Source organism: Halichoeres trimaculatus, unplaced genomic scaffold (assembly GCF_033239565.1).
Source record: "Halichoeres trimaculatus isolate MK-OKI-2021-1 unplaced genomic scaffold, fHalTri1.1 fHalTri1_scaffold_3, whole genome shotgun sequence".
Lineage (NCBI taxonomy): Eukaryota > Metazoa > Chordata > Actinopteri > Labriformes > Labridae > Halichoeres > Halichoeres trimaculatus.
Genome location: NW_027437181.1, coordinates 6,553,738 through 6,572,160, shown reverse-complemented (window position 1 = coordinate 6,572,160; position 18,423 = coordinate 6,553,738). Strand labels below are relative to the sequence as shown.

The following is an 18,423-nucleotide window of genomic DNA, read 5'->3' as shown; positions in this document are numbered from 1 at the left end:
GCTGGTACTCGCTCACATAAAGAGCTGTCTGTGCTGCGGCAGAGTGGGAGTCGACTACAGGCCCCATGTTTGTGACTTCATCGGAGTCGCTGGAGGAGCCGCTGCCAGCAGAGGACTCCAGCCTCCCACTGAAATACCTGCATCTGCTTAGACCAGCAGCACCAGGGCATCATGGGAGGAGCTCTGCAGAGGAATGTTGACAGCTGGAAAAACTTTCTCACAGGATGAATTTTTCAGAACAAATGGGCACATCTCATCGTCCCCGCAGGTCTCAGTCCACCTGCCCAGGTCCTAATCACCTGATCACCTGACAGTAAGTCGAGCGAAGAGGAGTCGATGCAGAGTTACCAACAGGTGACAGGAAGTCCTGCTGACTGACAGGTGACATGTGAAGGTAGTGATACAATCTCACCTGGTGGTATAACTTCCACAGTAATGATATTAGGATCAACACATAAACAAGATCTATGTTTTAGCTAATGGGTAAATCAAACTTACTAACAAACACATAAAACCTACACAAACAACACTTGATAAGTCAATAGGCAAAAAACAACCAAAGAAACACAAATAAACCTATAAAAATTAAGACAAAAAAAAAGAACCGGCAATACAAAAAGAAAACACATGCACAACAAGAAATTACAATACAACTAAATCATGGACAAGGAAACAAAAAAAAATCACAAAAAAAATAAATAAAAAATAAAATGAAAAAAATACAAATATAAGTTTAAAAATAACAAGCAAAAAGACAACAAAAAATAAAAACAAGCAAAAATAAACCCAAAACAGTCGATGAGTGAGGAAACAGTTTACTGTCTTATAAGTTTACTATCTTTTTTCTTTTCACCAGTTTTATTTAAAAAAATCATTTTTTGATTCAGAATATATGCGTTTGTGTGTGTGTGTGTGTGTGTGTGTGTGTGTGTGTGTGTGTGTGTGTGTGTGTGTGTGTGTGTGTGTGTGTGTGTGTGTGTGTGTGTATGTGTGTGTGTGTGTGCGAGGGAGAGAGAAAGAGAAAGAGAAAGAGTGAGACAGTCTGATGTATCTTCCTCTGTGACATAAAATCACATGAATGAGTCACACTGTTTCAATGTCCCACATGTTCATGCATCACTGCACAAACACACACACACACACACACACACACACACACACACACACACACACACACACACACACACACACACACACACACACACACACACACACACACACACACACACACACACACGTATAGTCTTTATCTAAATTCCAAACAACTTGGGTAACGTGATGATATTCAACTGTTCAAAATTATCTTTGTAAGAAAACTAACATCTGTCTTTGTGAAAAGGTTAGAATTTGTGTCACAAAATATACCATAATTAAGACTTAAACAGAATAGAATAGAATAGAATAGAATAGAATAGAATAGAATAGAATAGAATAGAACTTTATTGTCATTGTAACAAGTACAACGAAATTGAAGTCACAGCAGCAGTCAAGAAAACAAAAGTAAGAAAGTGTATAGAAAGTGCAAAAAGGTCCATAAGAAAATAGATGATGACAGCTTGTCCATCATTGTCCAGTCAGCCAGCCTCCACCTCCACAGGGTCCAGGACTGAGCTTCTTCAGCAGTCTATTCAGTCTCTGTCTCCTGGATCCTGTCTGCTCACAGCAGGTGAAGTTCTTCCAATGTGGCGTTGGTGTCTAATGTTAGCTCTGTTAGCCATGTCTGTGAATAGCATGATGCTACTCTGCCTTCTGGTATTCCCTCTGTTGCTGGGTTAGCATGGCTAGCTTGTCCATCTTATTGGAGATAGATCTTACGTTCCCAATAACGATGGATGGAAGGACGGGCCGATGTTCTTAGCTCACACCTGAGAACCAGCATGTCGTCCTCACCTCCTTCTCCTCACCTTGTGGGGAAACATCAGGCCTTGCACCAGTTAGCATTGACATGCTACAGGCTGCAAACAGCTGAGTTCACATGTAAACAATGAGACGAAAAAAATACAGGAAACGGACAAAGAAGAGAGAGCTGCTGCAACAGGCAGCCATAGCCAACAGGGCGGCGCCTAGCAACAGATATGAGATATATATATAGCTTTTATCTGACATATGTTATATATATTATACGATATAAGCAAATGACATACATCTCTATGTTTTTTTTTTTTTTTTTTAAATCCTGACTGTGAAATACAGCTTTCAAAAATGCATAGACAGATTCAGATGATTAACAGCAAATACAAAACTTATACAAACTGTGCACAGTTTCAGTCACTTTCAATTTCATTTTCTCTGAAAAATGCAAAAATAGATAAATAGATAAATAAATCTCTGAAATAATAACAAGATAATACTAGAGTCAGATTTCTTCAGTTTGAGACTACTTTATTTATCTCTGAGGGGTAAGGCTTGTCTTCTACGCAACACTTTGTGCACAGTATCTCAGAATATGAACTAACTGATGTACTATTACTATTACTATCACATCCTGACACATGTAGTCTGTGTCTACATACCAGCGCAGCACTTCCCTTTTAGCCAGGGGCTGCAGTCTGGAAAAAAAAAAATGACAAAGGCTTTGGGATTTTTTTTTCATCATATCTCCTCAGTCAAAATACTCCCTGACACACACACAAATACACACATATACAGACAGACACAGATGGAAAACAAAGTGTACTAACAGACACATGATGGCACTAACAGGGACACATGACGCTCATGTGTGGATAACACACCACTACACACACGCACACACACACCCTCTTCTGTGTGGGAACAACAGGCTCACAGTGTCATGATGGCGCTCATACATCATGTTTCCTCACACACATACACACACACACAATTTTGTTTTCCATCTGACCACCAGGGGGCGCCTGAGCTGGGAGCAACACTGCTGGATGTCAAACCTCAGAGATAAGTTTACTGACTCAACACAAAGACTTAGAAACTGAAGCCTGAGGAGGATCCACCAATCAGGTGAATGCATAAAAAAAAAAAAAAAAAGAGTATGGAGAGGAGCAGCAGGAGCACGTCAGGTCATGTCACTCCGCGTCTAAAGGTGAGCAGACGTATGGGTCTGTAATCTGGTGGTCACATCCAGATGAGATCATTTAACCTTTGACCCCTGAAGCTCAGCGAAAGCTCAGAAAGCAATCAGCGTCATGTCAGTTGTTGATCTGAGTCTCTTACACTGACTGTGATCTACCTGTGCGCTCAGGTCCAGACAGATGCTTTGATTCATGATGATGTCACATAGAGCACCACGGAGACCAGGGTCAGGTTAAACCAGGTCAGAGCAGCTTACCTGTAAATATTTAGGGTGATTGTTACCAACAGATCTGACCTCTTTACAAATATTTCTGGCGTGTTAGTGATGTAACTGTGACTGAGGGTTTGAGGGATTTAACACAGAAAATAATCTCATTACAGACCCTCAAATTACTGCTCAGCTCTGTTCCACGCACAGAAATACAGGAACACTGATCCAGATCCACAACCCGAGATCCTTCAGAAAGTTTTCTCACTCAGTCAAACTCAGTCAAGGTTACACGATAAATCTGATTCATCTGTTTGAAATGCTCTCACATCTCTCAAGGCTCACTTGGTATTAAAGAGGGGGTATTGTGAGATTTTTTTTTTTGTCTTTTTTCTGTCCCTCTGGTGCACCCGTAGTCCCTATTTCTCCTCCCTGCTACTTTAGAAAACCTTTATTCTGGCTGTTTTCGAATTCGCCTACTACATACTGCTTATTAAAGTAGTATGTAGTAGGCACTGCCTACTACATACTATATTCCTCTGCTACTCCGGTTGTTGTTGCTCCGCCCTCTGCCATTTTCACTTCTGATATGGGACCAGGCGCGTTGCATTGTGGGTAACAGTATGTGAAGCAGACTGGTCCGATGCATACTGTGGATTTTTCCCGATTCAGTACGTCATCCGGGTGTTTTTCTCATACTACAACTCTGACATTTGTTCGCATACTGCATACTGCATACTGCATACTGCATTTTGGTCGAATCAGTAGGCACTGCTAGTATAGTATGCGAATTCGAAAACAGCCTCAGTCTCCGTCTGAAATACTTTGTTTTAGCTGCTGCCTCTTTAAGGCCCTTTGCTCCCCCTTCTCTCTGATTGGCCTCTTCTCTTCTTCACATATTTCATTCTGTATCTAAGAACCAATCAGAAAGCAGGAGCCAGACTCATTCCTGTGAGGATTGCTCGCCTGCTATGACCTGTGGGTAACCTGTGACACCACACACAGGGGATTATGGGAAGCTGAGTGAGTCACACAGTTTTTTGACTTTTGAACTCTCACCCACAGAGCAGCTCACATGCCTGGAGATGAAGGGGTTAACTTCTGTTTGAACCCTCTGTTGGCCTCTTTAGTGATGTAGAGAATAGTGTGTCACTATTTATTGATGCAACAATCAATGCAACCACGGGACGAGGGCGCTCAGGGACTCCCAGAAAGATCTCCAGTTTATACTTGCAATGAGACATCAGATTCAAAGTCTCAGATCTCTCTGCTCAGCTTTCAGGGAGAGTTTAACACCCCTGTTCCTGAAGGCGTGTGTGTTAGTCTGTCTCTTCCTGAGTGTGTGAACTGATAATTGCGACTGAAGCTATTTTGATGATAGTCATGTCACAGGAGTGCTGCAGAACCAAACACCTTCACACTTAAACTGGGAAGCGGTTTGAGAAGTCAGACTCAAAAGTCTGCTGCTGGGATCACATTCGCTGTCTCTAAAGAGCCACAGTCTGATGGAAGTGCTCGTCATGTGTTGAAGCCGGCGGAGATGAGGCAACGTTACTTCATGAACTTTGAATCCTGATTTATTCCCATTATTACAGAACAAGGGGAGTAAATGACTCCTCGGCGTCGGGTTCATTTTTCACACTAAGACACATTTTATCATTACACCAGCAGGTGCTCAGAGCTGAGGGGTGGGTTTTGAAAAATGTGACAGGAGAGGGAAGGAGAGGAGGAGAAGGAGAGGATGTTTAAAGATCAGACAGAAAGTGAGGAATACTGAAAAGAACCAAGAATAGACCATGGTCCTGCTGGTCAGCAGCTCCCACCTGTCAATCAAAGAGGCCACGCCCCCCAATTACCATTCATTTAACCCTTAATCTGCTGTGATCATTAGAACCATCAGAATCAGAAGAGAATTAAGTTTCAGGTGTGAGGTGATTGAAACTCTCTCATCATGATTCATCCTGAAATCTGGAGTCAGGATCAGAGAGTGTGTAGTATTTGATGTGTAATCACAGTGTGGTGTAGTTAGTGTGTAGTATTTGTTGTGCAGTAAGTGTGTAGTATTTGTTGGGTAGTACGTGTATATCATCTGTCGTGTTGCTAGTGTGTAGTATTTGTTGTAAAGTGTGTAGATTTTTTTTTCTCTAGTAATTATTGTGTAGCATTTGTTGTGTTGTATTTGTTGTGTAGTCAGTGTAGTAGCTATTGTGTAGTAAGTGTGCATCAAGTGTGTTGTGTTTCTTGTGTAGGTCATGTTTAGCATTTGTTGTTTAGATATTGTGTAGCATTTGGTGTGTAGTTATTTTTGCTGTTATTTCGTAGTTTCTTGTGTAGTTGTGTAGTAAGTGTGTAGCATTTGTTGTGTTGTATTTATTGTGTAGTAAGTGTGCATCATGTGTGTTGCATTTCTTGTGTAGAAAGAAGTGGCTGTGTAGTAAGACTGTAGCATTTGTTGTTTTTGATGTGAAGATACTGCCTTGAATTTGTTGTGTAGTATTTCTTGTGTGTTTTTATGTATAATATCTCAGTAGTTGTGCAGTCAGTTAGTTGTATTTATTGTGTACTACTTTTTGTTTTTTTGTAAGTATGTGTTGTAGTATTTGATTTGTAGTTTATTTTTGTATAGTTGTAACTGTGAAGTAATTGTTGTGTAGGGTTTGTGTAGTATGTGTTGTGTGTTGTATTTGTTGTTTAGTAATTGTGTGCAGTTTATGTGAATAATTTTTGTGTAGTGACTATGTGTAGTCTTTGTTGTGTAGGGTTTGTGTAGTATGTGTTGTGTGTTGTATTTGCTGTGTAGTTGCTTTGTAGTTTTGTGGAGTAAGTGTAGTATTGCTTGTGTGTATTTGTTGTTAAGTAATTGTGTTTGGTAAGTGCATAGTCTTTGTTGTGTAGTAACTATGTGTAGTCTTTGTTGTGTAGTAACTATGTGTAGTCTTTGTTGTGTAGTAACTGTGTGTCGTAACTGTGTGTAGTATTTTTGTGTAGTTATTATGTGTAGTCTTTGTTGTGTAGTTATTGTATGTAGTATTTGATGTGTAGTAATTATGTGTAGTACTGGTCTTGTAGTTATTTGTGGTGTAGTTAGTGTGTTATTATATATGTAGTAATTTTGTGTAATTGTTGTGTAGTAATTGCATGTAGTCACTGTGTGTAGTATTTTTTGTGTAGTAATTGTGTGTAATATTCGTTGTGTAGTATTTAATGTGTAGTGACTATGTGTAGTATCATTTGTGAAGTTTCTGTGTTGTTTGTATTTTTGTGTAGTAATTGTGTGTAGCATTTTTTTGTGTTATAATTGTTAGTAGTAGCTCTGTGTAGTAATTGTGTGGTACTGTGTGCAGTACTTGTTGTGTAGTTGCTGTGTAGTTATTGTGTATAGTATGTGTTGTAGCTGTGTGTGATTTTGTGTAGCAACTATGTGTAGTGTTGTGTAGTAGTTATGTGTAGTATTGTTTGTGTAGTTGTAGTTGTGCGCGGTTGTCCCTGTGTGAGCCGCTGTGGCTGCAGCGGAGCGAGTAGCAGAGCCTCAATAAGCTGATTTACGCAGATGGATTTACGCTTTCGCCTTCTGATTCGTCTTCAGTGCAAACTTGTTTCTTCAGGGGCAGGCTGAGGAGCCTGCGGGAAACTGATCCGCATAATACCCGCAGAGTTTAAGAGTATCTGTGAGTGAGCTCCCTGTCAAAGAGGAGTGACGGGGGGGCTGGCGGATCAAGCGCGGATCGTGCGTTTGGAGACCGGAGCGCACACGGCGCGCACAGAGGAGACCTCACACAGACTCCACCTGGATCTCACCTGCGCTGCTTTTGCTGCTCCCTGGGCTCCTGGACTCGGCTCATAGATGAAATCTGCCCCGGGGAGAGTCGCTCTCTGCCGGACTCGGAGCGGCGAACATGACGGAGAGATCCAGTGAGCTGCAGAACCTGACGCTGCCTGCAGCCATGACCCCCCACCAGAGCTTCCCTGCGCTGGTCTTCGGGATTCTGCTGATCGTGGTGGTCACCTGTGGGAATGTGCTCGTGTGCATCAGCGTGTATCTGGAAAAAGCTCTGAAAACCACCACCAACTACTTCATCGTCAGTTTGGCGTTTGCAGACCTGCTGCTGGCGGTGCTGGTGCTGCCGCTGTTCGTTTACGCAGAGGTAAGACCTACAGGAGCCCAAAGGGGTCAGATGGGCCTGCAGGACCTTTATCTAAGACAGAGCTTTGCAGGGTAAAGCGCATACAGCTTAGAAATCGATCCTTAAAGCAAAATACTAACCCTCAAGTATCAAACTCAATGAGTTATCCATGGTCTTTTCTCTGATCTGTGCTCCATGCAGCGCAGCTCTGACACAGCATTGATCATTATCACCAGGTAGCTTCTCTTTATGCACAACCTTAACCAGACACTTTATCTGAGGTCTACCTGCAGGTTCCTCTAGATATCAGCAGCACATTGGACCCCTGTTTCCTGCAGAATGAGACAAAAAAAAAAAATTTAAAAGACGACTATAACCATGCATGATGATTATGAATGTGCATAAATTAAACACATGTACTCCTACTGGCTTTGAGGAAACTTAAAGGGACAGGAGTTTCCAAGTCATCTTGAAAAAGTCTCTTTTTCTAGATATATGCCTGATAATTATCCACAACTTCAAATGAGATTATCATATCAGCACTAATATAGGTTATTTCTAAATGCTATTTGTTAGCTTCCTGGTCTGGTCAGAAAGCACCACATTGATTTATGCTATGTCCAAGTCTCTATGACAGGGGTGGCCAACCACTCAGGCACAAAGAGCCACAAAAAAGTGGTCTTACAAACGCATTTCCTCTCACACATAAATGAAATGACATAAAATAAAAATCAATACATTTCTAATTTTCAAAGAGAGATTAATTGTGTTTGTAAGCGTGTTAAAAATTTGTACTTGGAGCCATGTCAAAGACAAATTTCTGTTTTTACTGCAGAAGAGACAAAGTTCCTATCTATCTATCTATCTATCTATCTATCTATCTATCTATCTATCTATCTATCTATCTATCTATCTATCTATCTATCTATCTATCTATCTATCTATCTATCTATCTACTAGCAGAGAGGAGCACATGTAGAGAAAAGAAACTGAAACTTAAGTATCAATCTCATCACCCAAGTATTGATCAGAACTGATCCTAATGTTGGCATCAATTTAATCAAATTATCAGTTTTATGAATGGATCGAAGAGCCGCACACTGAAAGGCAAAGAGCCACATGTGGCCGTCGGTTGGCCACCCCTGCTCGAAGACAACACCACACCGGCTGATAAAGTTCAGCAGTGAAAGGAGAATTCTGTTTTTCTCTGATAAAAATGAATTCTGTGATTAATTTTGTAGTGATGGTGGACACTGGGGCCTAACTGTCAGACAGAAAAAGGACAGAAGAGCAGAAGAAAGAGAAACAGGAGAGAGATAGAGCACGAGCTAAAGGCTAAAAGTTAAAACACAGGCTAAATGCTAAAACACAGGCACACATGCAGCAGTTATTCTGCAGTGATCTGTTGAAACTTGAGAGTTGACTAGTGTTTGATACTATGGTCAAGTCTCAGAGCACCTGGCTGACATCAGCGCTAGATATAATAATAATAATAAGTAAAAATTTTGCTTGTTTTCAAACCATAGCTCTGCGTAACTGTTGATAAAAACCTTACTTTTAAGTTGTAACTAGTAAAAAGTTAAAAATTAGAGTTAAAAGGAAGATCTGATCTCCATTCATTTCCAAAACAAACACACAACTTGAAAAGAGTCACGTCTTCACGACAGTGTGCGTGCAACCCTGGGACAAAGGTCGTTGCAACCTAATTAAAACAGAGCCTCATCACAGCCTCTTCAAAGTTCCTTTAAGCGCATGTGTTTGCACATGCATGTTACAAACTTTTGCAAAGAGTGAACAGTTTTGTTATCTTGAAAAAAAACTTGCAAAACTAAAACCTGAAAATCTGTCAAATTTGCACGACTGAGGCATCTTCAAAGATGAGAAAGTGTTTCTGCAAAGTCTTATAGTATAACTCCAGAGATGTGCAAAACAGCTTTGATTAAACGTGAAACTATATCATGGATGCTCAGACTCAGACGTGCAGAAGAGAGCACCTGCAGACCTGCTTCACAAAGAGCACAGCTTGGCATGTTCAAGCTGCATGTTTACACAAACCCCTCCTGTCCTGGTGTAGGTGAGGACAAGGACCGTCAGTCCACTCGTCAGTGAGGGAAAGATCCTCCAGGTTTTCCTAGAACAAACACACCTGAGGTAGATCCCAGGCTGTGCGGCCTGATGACGGTCTGAAGGTGTAATCTGGTCTTAAAAACCACCTGTCCGCTCGTCTGTTGGCCTGAATACGTCACCGGTGGACAGCAGAGGATTCCCCTCAGGTGTGTCACTGCTGTCTTTACCTGAGCCTGCAGCAGGTTGCAGGGGATGCTCTGTGGGCTCTCTGTGCTCTGTGTGGGTTTAAGAGTCAGAAGAAGTGAAACGTGGGAGCGTTCACCTGCTGAGGAGGAGGAGCAGAGGGAAAGAGAGTTCCTCTGGAGGAATGTTTGTCTGCACGCTGATCCGCTGTGGTGCAAACTAAAGAGGATTACACCTCCTTACCCCAAGATCTGGGCCAGCTAATGACTGTGTTTGTGTTCTTTCTTTCTGTGTGTGTGTGTGTGTGTGTGTGTGTGTAGTTTCAGGGTGGAGTTTGGTCTTTGAACGTGCTGATCTGTGACGGCCTGATGACCATGGATGTGATGCTGTGCACGGCCTCCATATTTAACCTGTGTGCCATCAGCGTGGACAGGTGAAGGCAGCGAGTTTGTCTTTGTTTCAGACTCTCTCTTTCATGAGTCACTGTGTGTTTTAGCTGGATGTACAGAAACCTTCTCCTTCCTCCATCCTTTGAGCTTGTTTCTGTCAGTAAATGTTGATTTTAATCCAGAGCAGCGGGAGCTTGAGCTCCTCGTCACTCCTCATTGCTCCCCGTGTCTGTTCTCCAACCCTCACGTTTGATCATCATGTTTCTGTCTCTTGGTGTTCATCGATGGTTTCTTCAAAGCCGTTCAGAGTTGATGAGAACAGGCCTTTGTCATCCTGCAGGTTCATCGCCGTATCCATTCCTCTGAACTACAACCGGAAACATGTGGACCACCGTCAGCTCATCCTGCTGTCGGCCACGTGGCTGCTAGCGCTCGCTGTGGCCTCACCCGTCATCTTCGGCATCAACAACGTTCCCGAGCGCGACCCCAGCGAGTGCAAACTGGAGGACAATAACTACGTGGTGTACTCGTCTGTCTGCTCCTTCTTCATCCCCTGCCCCATCATGGTGTTGCTCTACGTGGGCGTCTTCAGGGGGCTGCAGCGCTGGGAGGAAGCTCGCAAGCACAAACTCCGCAGCAGCATCGAGGCCTGCAGGAAGCTGCAGCACGCCGCCATCGCCACTGCCCTCCCACCGCTGACGGGCACCATACCAGGGCCGCTACCGCTGCCTCTGCCCCGGATCATCGAGAGGGACTTGGCCCAGTGTCGGCTGGACGACACGGACGATGACATGCTGCAGGAGATCCCGTACCCCCGACAGTACCGGGAGAACTCGGTCCCCACGGTGACGCTGAGCGAGCAGCTGAGCCGCAGGAAGAGGGCCAAGATCAACAGCCGGGAGAGGAAGGCCATGAGGGTGCTTCCTGTCGTAGTGGGTGAGTGTTTGTGTCCTCCAATCAGAGAGAAGCTTGCTGTCAGAGAGTCGGACTGTAGATGTTATTCGTCTGTTGTTTCCTCTGCTTTCTCTTTGAGGGTCAGAGTCCAGTCTCTGCTCGGTGTCTGTTCTCTGAAACAGGTAGATTATCTGCAGACAGCTCAAGATACCAGCCAGAAGACTCTTTACAAAGCAACTTTTTCAATGGTCACATGGTCTGTGGAGCTGAGATCTGATTGGTTGACTGTTTGGTTTGCTCTGAGGTGTTTACATCACTTTGTCTGGTCATGTCTTTCTTCTCTACACTTTTCCTTCAACCTTCCCCTCTTCCCACTCTGCAAATACCTCTCCTCCTCGACCATCCTCACTGTTTCAGGCTTTGAGCTATCAGCCGCAGAGCATCCTGGAGGCATGCCATGCTTGATTCAGTGACAAAGTAACTTCAGCCATGTCCACACAAAGCCAAGTATCTAGGAAACCACATATATTTTTGTATGTTAAAGGTCCCATATTCTGCTCCTTTTCTGCAGTTTAATATGGATCATTGATGTCTTCATGAAATGGTAGTAACATGTTTTGGTCCAAAAAGCCAATAAATCAAGCACAGCAGCATTGTTTCCAGGCTCTCATAGCCCCTCTGTTCAGAACAGTCTGATTTAGTGGGCGTGGCCTTCATATGTAAATGAGCCACTGCTGATACCGCCCCGCTCCCCGTGTCACTGAGAGCGGCGCCACGAGCTTCGAGTGCACAATGTTTAGAAAACAGCAAAGCTCATTTACCGTAACATTACAGGCTAAAACAACAGGCTAACTGCAGATACAGTTAGCATCCTGAAGCTAACACAGAGACAGGGGGACACTGAGGAAAAGCTCACATTTCACAAAATACTCACATTTCAAGGGTTCAAGGTTTGTTGGAGGATGGTTGGTAATGCGCCTGGATTCAGGACCAGTCTATTCGCTAGCCCTCTGTTGTACTGTCCAAAGTTGGAAAAGCAGTCGGCCGTGAAGTGACAAGCACACACATGCACAGTTTTACTGAGTGTAGCTGGAACATTTCCTTGAAGAATTAACTCTAGCCACTTAGTCTTTTCTTCTGAAATAGAAAGCTTGTGCATGGAACTATGAGACTGTTTACAGACAAAAACAGAGCAGTGATGGCTCAGGGAGAGGAGTGGGCGGGGAGAGGGTTCAGGGGTATCTGGTTTAGTGGACCAATCAGGTCAGACTTGCTCCTAATTGGTCAAAAAAGGGAATCGCTGACGTCGGCAAATCCTTGAAATTCCAAACAGCTCGTTTTAGGTCAGGATTTTACATTCACAAGCTCTACTAAATACAGGTTTTGTCATTAAATATCACATTTTGTGGGCTGGGAGGAAAGCCAAAGACCCACAAATTTCACTAAAAGACTTGATAAAGTCTTCCACACAAAACTGCAGTTTTACGTCACTTTAAACAGTTTTCTGAAAACTCTAGCCAAAGTGAAGATCTTGAAGAGTCTGGTTTTATGTAACTGCAGACAGAGACAGAGTGTTTTGCTCGCAATCATCACAGCTGGATGATCGGGGTTCCTTCTGGTTGGTTGGCAGGGGTTTCACGTCTGTAAAAAGCTGCACTTATCAACAGATTTGCCCAGTTACATGTGGATTAGAGTATTTTTACAAAACAAATGAAGGGGTAAATATTCGTCTTTGAGATGGAATCCCAAACCTTTTGTGGGTTATGGATCTAGTTTCTAATCAAACAGGAGCTGACTCTTAAAGCTTGTCAGTCAATAATGGTGAGCATCTTTAGGTTTGACCTCCAGCGTTCGGTCTGAGCCTCATTGTTCAAACTGAAACCTCAGCGTCTGTTGACCGGGGCATGAACGCATGTTCACCCATTAGCTAGGAAAATGGATCATTTGTACTAATGGTGAAAAAAACAGCGCCTCTTTGGAAGTTGAAAGGCAGACATCTTGCAATGTGTTACCGTAAAAGATACAATATGCAAAGACAGCTGATAGTTAGGCATTGAATTCATCATATGGAAAAGTATGACGATGTGGAGCTACACAGCAAATTTAGATTTAGGAGATACAACAGATGAGATAAGGGAGGCAATCAAAGTTTTAAACAAGCAAGGCTCACCGCTGTCAGGTTTATAAGTTTGCTTTGCTCTTTGTTTTAAGCGCCTGGGTCCCTCCAAGGTGTGTGTGGTGAAATGTTGGCGTTCATCAAACAGCTGCTTGTAGAGTTATTTATTGAGTTACTGGGGCAGTGCTGCAGTGCTTGATCCACAAAGCAGCTTTCACATTGCTTGATTTCTTTTTTGTTTGTTTGAGGTTTTCTACCGTGTGCTCAGAAACACCAGGCACATTTACTCTGTTGGGGATCTTTATCGGAGCATTCACTTTCTCTTTGTTATCTGACTGACTCACTGATATCAGCTGTTTGTTCATCCTGTGCTGTTGTAATGAAATGTCCACTGAAAAATGTTTTTCTGGATCTTCATTCATCTTTTATCACTCTCTGCTCCCAGACCAACCTTACCAGCTCCAGTTTGACACACCTGGTGCCTATTAGTGACATGTAATAAAAGGAAAAACAGCCCTATCTAGTGGTCAATAATAATAACGTGGGTTTTTGTTGACTGCTTCCTCTTTCTGTCACATCCAGTTTTGAACTCTTTAAAGCGGCAAACCACACTTCCAGCTGTATTTCTGGAACATTCAGAGCCTTTGATATCATTTAATGTCCAACACCTGATTTGCGAACATGTCAATTGATAAACCGAAGTCAGTAGCAGTCATTAAAAATGACATTTGGTGTTGAAATTAAAGCAAACACCTGCAGATTCTTGCTCTTTGAATTGTTCTTATTTGGTTTGTTTTTTGCAATAAAGCTTTTTCCACAGTGTTAATTAATAATTAAGGTTCAAATGCCTTTAAATTCAGCTATATCTGTGGCATTTTCATTAAAACACCTTGAAAAACTCCATGATTCTGACAAGACAACAATGCTACCTGAGGGGAGAAAACAAGCTTTAGGGCGTATGCAGAAACAGTCTGAGCATGTGCAGAAACCTGAGGAGATTTAATGAGAGGGTATTTGAAGTCCTGCAGTTTTTTTGCAAGAAAATAATCATAAACGACTGTTGGGCTCAGGAAGACTCAGGGTCTACAGATCAGACCGTCACTCGTTGGTCTCTGTCTCTGTGTGTCTCTTCAGGCTGCTTCCTGTTCTGCTGGACTCCGTTCTTCGTGGTCCACACCACACGGGCCGTCTGCCTGAGCTGCAGCATCCCTCATGTCCTGATGAGCACCGTCACCTGGCTGGGCTACGTCAACAGCGCCCTGAACCCCATCATCTACACCATCTTCAACACCGAGTTCAAGAAGTTCTTTAAGAAGTGTTTCCGCAGCTTCTGCTGATGGACCCTGATGGACGCCTTGACAGCTGAGGAGCTGGGCCTGATGGAAAACGTGCTGCGTCCTGATTAGTCTATGAGGAGCTTGTGGACTTCAGCAGGACACTGGGATTACTGAAGACCTGAACACTCTGGCTCTCCAGAGGGACAGAAGTTAAAGCCACGCTCAGTGATTTTCTGGAGGTAACAGAGCGTTAGGCGAGTTTGGGCTTCAGTCTGACAGTTTCTGTCCCGTAGAAGATCAGGGATTTGATGCGTCTGATGGTAGAAGACGAATTGAAAGAGCTTCAACTCTACAGAACGCTCAAGGTGTGAAAACGTCACTTTATTATAAACTCTGAAAGAAACAGTCACGTATCTGAAGGCACAGGACCCTATTCTTCTTCTTTCTCCAGTGTTGGATCCAAACAACTGTCATGTCTGTCTGCCAAAAACAAAGCTAATGTCTTTTAGCATAGCTTTAATGATTCCAGAAGTGTGTGTGAATGTGTGTGTGTGTCAGAGAGAGTGTGTGAGAGGACATGTCATGTTACCTTTAAAAGCAGCATTAAATAATAACGAAGGAGGGGTTTTGGGGGGGGGGTTCTCGTGACGGAGGGATGGAGGGCCAGGGATCGGTACCAATTTGATGGGTTTCAATACAATTTGATGGGAAACAATACGGTACCAATGCCCAGTACCTGACAATTAGTATCAGTACTCAACAGTACCAACTTTTGGCATTTTGTGTGTGTTTATGTGGTAATGAACATTATTTTTTCATAATAAAGTCTCAAAGTTTTTCAATTTAACATGTCTATTACTCAATTTATAATTTTGCAATGCTGCGTTCGTGTCCAGTATGGAAAATCCCCTCTCTTCTACTCCTTCACAGTCACAAGGATGCATTAAGGTACTAAAACATGATATCTTTTGATTTTACATGAATTAGCACTACAGACAGAACTCAACTGGTACCTAAAAGTACCTAATTTGGTTCCTATTCCTAAGGAGGGGGGATGAAAACACTGTGGCTACTCCACCAATCAGAAACCTTCAGCTTGCAGGCCTCACCTCCAAAGTTCCTGGATCCTTTGAAAGTATTACCTTCAAAGCAGGGACAGAACAACCCAGGATCTAAACTTAGGCCCTGGTTCCTGCTGTGGAAAGACACAGAGTTCCTCTCAAAGGCTGGGGTTCCTGGGGAAGGTTCTTGGGGTTAAAAAGCACCTTTTCATCGTCCATCTGTGTTTGAGCGCTGTGTCTCATTAAATCTCTTTCAGCCAATTAGTCTTTAAAGGATCAAAAAGTGAGGAGGGATACCGCCCTGCAATCGCTCAGTTTCTTTCTGTGCAGACGTCAACTGCTCGTCTAAAACACTTTCTTTCCAGCTGAAGTGAGTGAGACGGGATGTGAGGTGAAAATTGGTGTGAGAGTGAAGCTGAAAAAAGCTTCTGTGGTGATCTTTGTAGACATGACGCATGTCGGGCTCAGACAGATACTGACTCACTCCTCTCTCCTTCACTGTCCCTGAGAGTTCACCCGGCTGGAGTCTGACTCTGGGATTGAGACGATAACACAACATGAAGACTGTAAATTGGTGGAAACAGGCTGGACAACACTAAAACCTCTGCAGAGGTTGTGTGGCCTCACACGCTGTTGGATGTACATCCGTGTGAACAGTTTGATGAAATGTGGATTTATGATCTCACTCAGAGGTTTGATTTAAAGCTACATAAACGGTTAAAAAGGTCTGAAGTTAAACACATCACAGTGTTAAATATGCCTTCAAACACAGGAAGACCAGACCTGATGGATGACACTGACTTGAGACTTGATGTGTTTTCTAGAAGTAACTGAACTTGAGTTTTTTGGGTTGTAAGGTGCACAAGGAGATAGAGGAAAGTTTGTAGGAAGCACGATCCTACTCAACCAGTCACAGGGCTTTTATTTTGTGTCATCCCAAACTGTGGTTACCTTTGGGAGAAGGTGCACTTTGTGTGATGCATGTTGGCTTCAGCATCAGGAAAAGGCTACGCAAACCTACAATATTGGCTTAACACACAAGTAAAAACCAGATAATGTGACCCCAGGTCAACGACTCCATGTGACGAGTTTTCCAAAATCTGCGTTTCCACCAAGCAGTACGGGTCGGTTCAGTACGGTTTGGGACGGTTTGGGACAGTTAAGTCTGATCCCATTTGCGTTTCCATAGCAAACTGTGCCCTCTCGTGGCGGGCGGCGTGTAAGCCGGATGCCGGAAGCCACAGCAGGTAAACAATAGTGCGACGCCGTAGCAGCTTACCCCGCTATTAAATCCAACAAAGAAGAAAACGCGACACAGTAAACAAAGAGCATAGATGGAAGACATGCAGCATTTCATCCTCTCTGTGATTGGCATGTAACTCTCTGTTACAAAGTGCAATCAAGCTTCGTTTCAGAGAAGTCTGTGTGCCGCCAGGAGAAATGCAGCCGCTGTCGGGGTAAGTGACGATTCTTTTGACCAATCAACCGTCTGCAGTGTGTAGCTCCACCTCCCGAGAGCGGATCGGTTCAGTCTGGCACCCATACAAAAGGGTCCCAAAAAAGTGGGATGGCTCGTCTTGGTTTTTAGGCATCCGTCCCGGGATGAGTCTGTGGAAACGCCGCTAAAAGCGCACCTTACCGAGACGAACCGACCCGGACTGCTTGGTGGAAACGCGGCTAAACTGTCGACTCTTACAGGCTGAAATCCTTTAATCGGTCTGTTTAGATTGGAGAAGGCCTGTTATTTTGCCACTTCCTCTTTGCTGCTGAGAAGGAGACAGGGAGCTCCCGTACATCCGCCTTAGCTCGGAAGTCAGAAATTTCCGAAGGTGGAAAAAGATCGGGCAAGGGGGGGAGGATGCAAATGACATCATTTGTCCGTACAAAGCTGGGAGGACCTTGCGGACGCGCCAAGCAGAGACCAAGCTTAACAGCATCATCATGATTTAAAATTAATGTCACAATTACACATTTCTGAATACAGTCTGAGTTATGTGATCTGTTGGTTTTACTGTCCATTCATAAGAAGCACGGAGCATTTTTCCCCCTCATCTTTTCCCCTTTTGGTTCCAACCATTTACAGCTTTTCACTCTGAAGCTAAGACTCCTTGTTGGGAAATTTTAGGCTAAGTTAGGAGCTCTCTGAGAGGACTCTGTGAATACGGGCCCAGCAGTTTATACTGAAGTCCTGTTTTGTCCCAAGCTTTAAATGTGTTTATTTCTGCTGTGAAATTGGCTTTTTTTGGCTTGGTGTGTTCGTGACTTCCTGTACTTCTAGAGCCAGCCTTAAGTAGACACTCAACAGCAGATTTTAGTGCTTCCATATTGCCTCATATTTTAAGACCAGAAGTTACTGCTTGACCTCTGACCACTGACTGTGGGCCAATCCCAATCCTCCCCTTTGTCTTACCCCTTTGACTATGCCCTTAAGAAACGAGACGCCACTCAATTCACACAACGTCATCACCCCTAGTTGCTCGCTGGCTGTGTTGTAAGCAGATACGACAATGTTTATCCACTTCCAAGCTGCCCATTATGTTACCCTTTTCTTGGTCCCTCATGATTTTCTCTAATATTTTCATGGGGTAACAAAGGGTTGAATATCTGATTAAAAACTTGAGTGACATTACTATGTTACAATACTTCCTAGTTCCTACAGTCTCAGCTCTGCCATCTTGTCAGCAGGCCCTGTGTATCATGGGAAATTTCTCATTCCCCTCAGTTTCAAGTGAGGTCCCAGTTTGTCTTCATTCTAAGGGCTGTGTAGCCTTTTACCTTAAACTTAGGGAGCATTGGGACACCACACCACTTGATGTGAACGTGCAGAGCCAGGGGATAAGTTGTAAAACAAGGGCTAAAGGGCAGAACAGTGATTGGCCCTTTGAGGCACGTCCCCAGTTTGTGAGAATTCAGGGCTGTCCCACTGTCAGACTGTACGTGAGGGATCTCACCGACCCTTTGAGTGCTTTATGCAACCTCTTTATAAGTGGGCATGTTTGCAGACTTGGTGTTAGGGAATTACCCAAAGTTCATAGCAATGTGACGTCAAACAC

General features: G+C 43.5%; 1 protein-coding gene across 1 annotated transcript; it reads left to right on the top strand.

Moving 5' to 3' along the window:
* The first annotated feature begins 7,155 nt into the window (after positions 1-7,155).
* drd4b (dopamine receptor D4b) lies at positions 7,156-14,369 on the top strand. Its single transcript, XM_074665645.1, has 4 exons — positions 7,156-7,404; positions 9,954-10,066; positions 10,363-10,958; positions 14,167-14,369. The coding sequence occupies exons 1-4, from the start codon at positions 7,156-7,158 to the stop codon at positions 14,367-14,369; spliced, it is 1,161 nt and encodes a 386-aa protein (XP_074521746.1).
* The last annotated feature ends 4,054 nt before the right edge of the window (positions 14,370-18,423 follow it).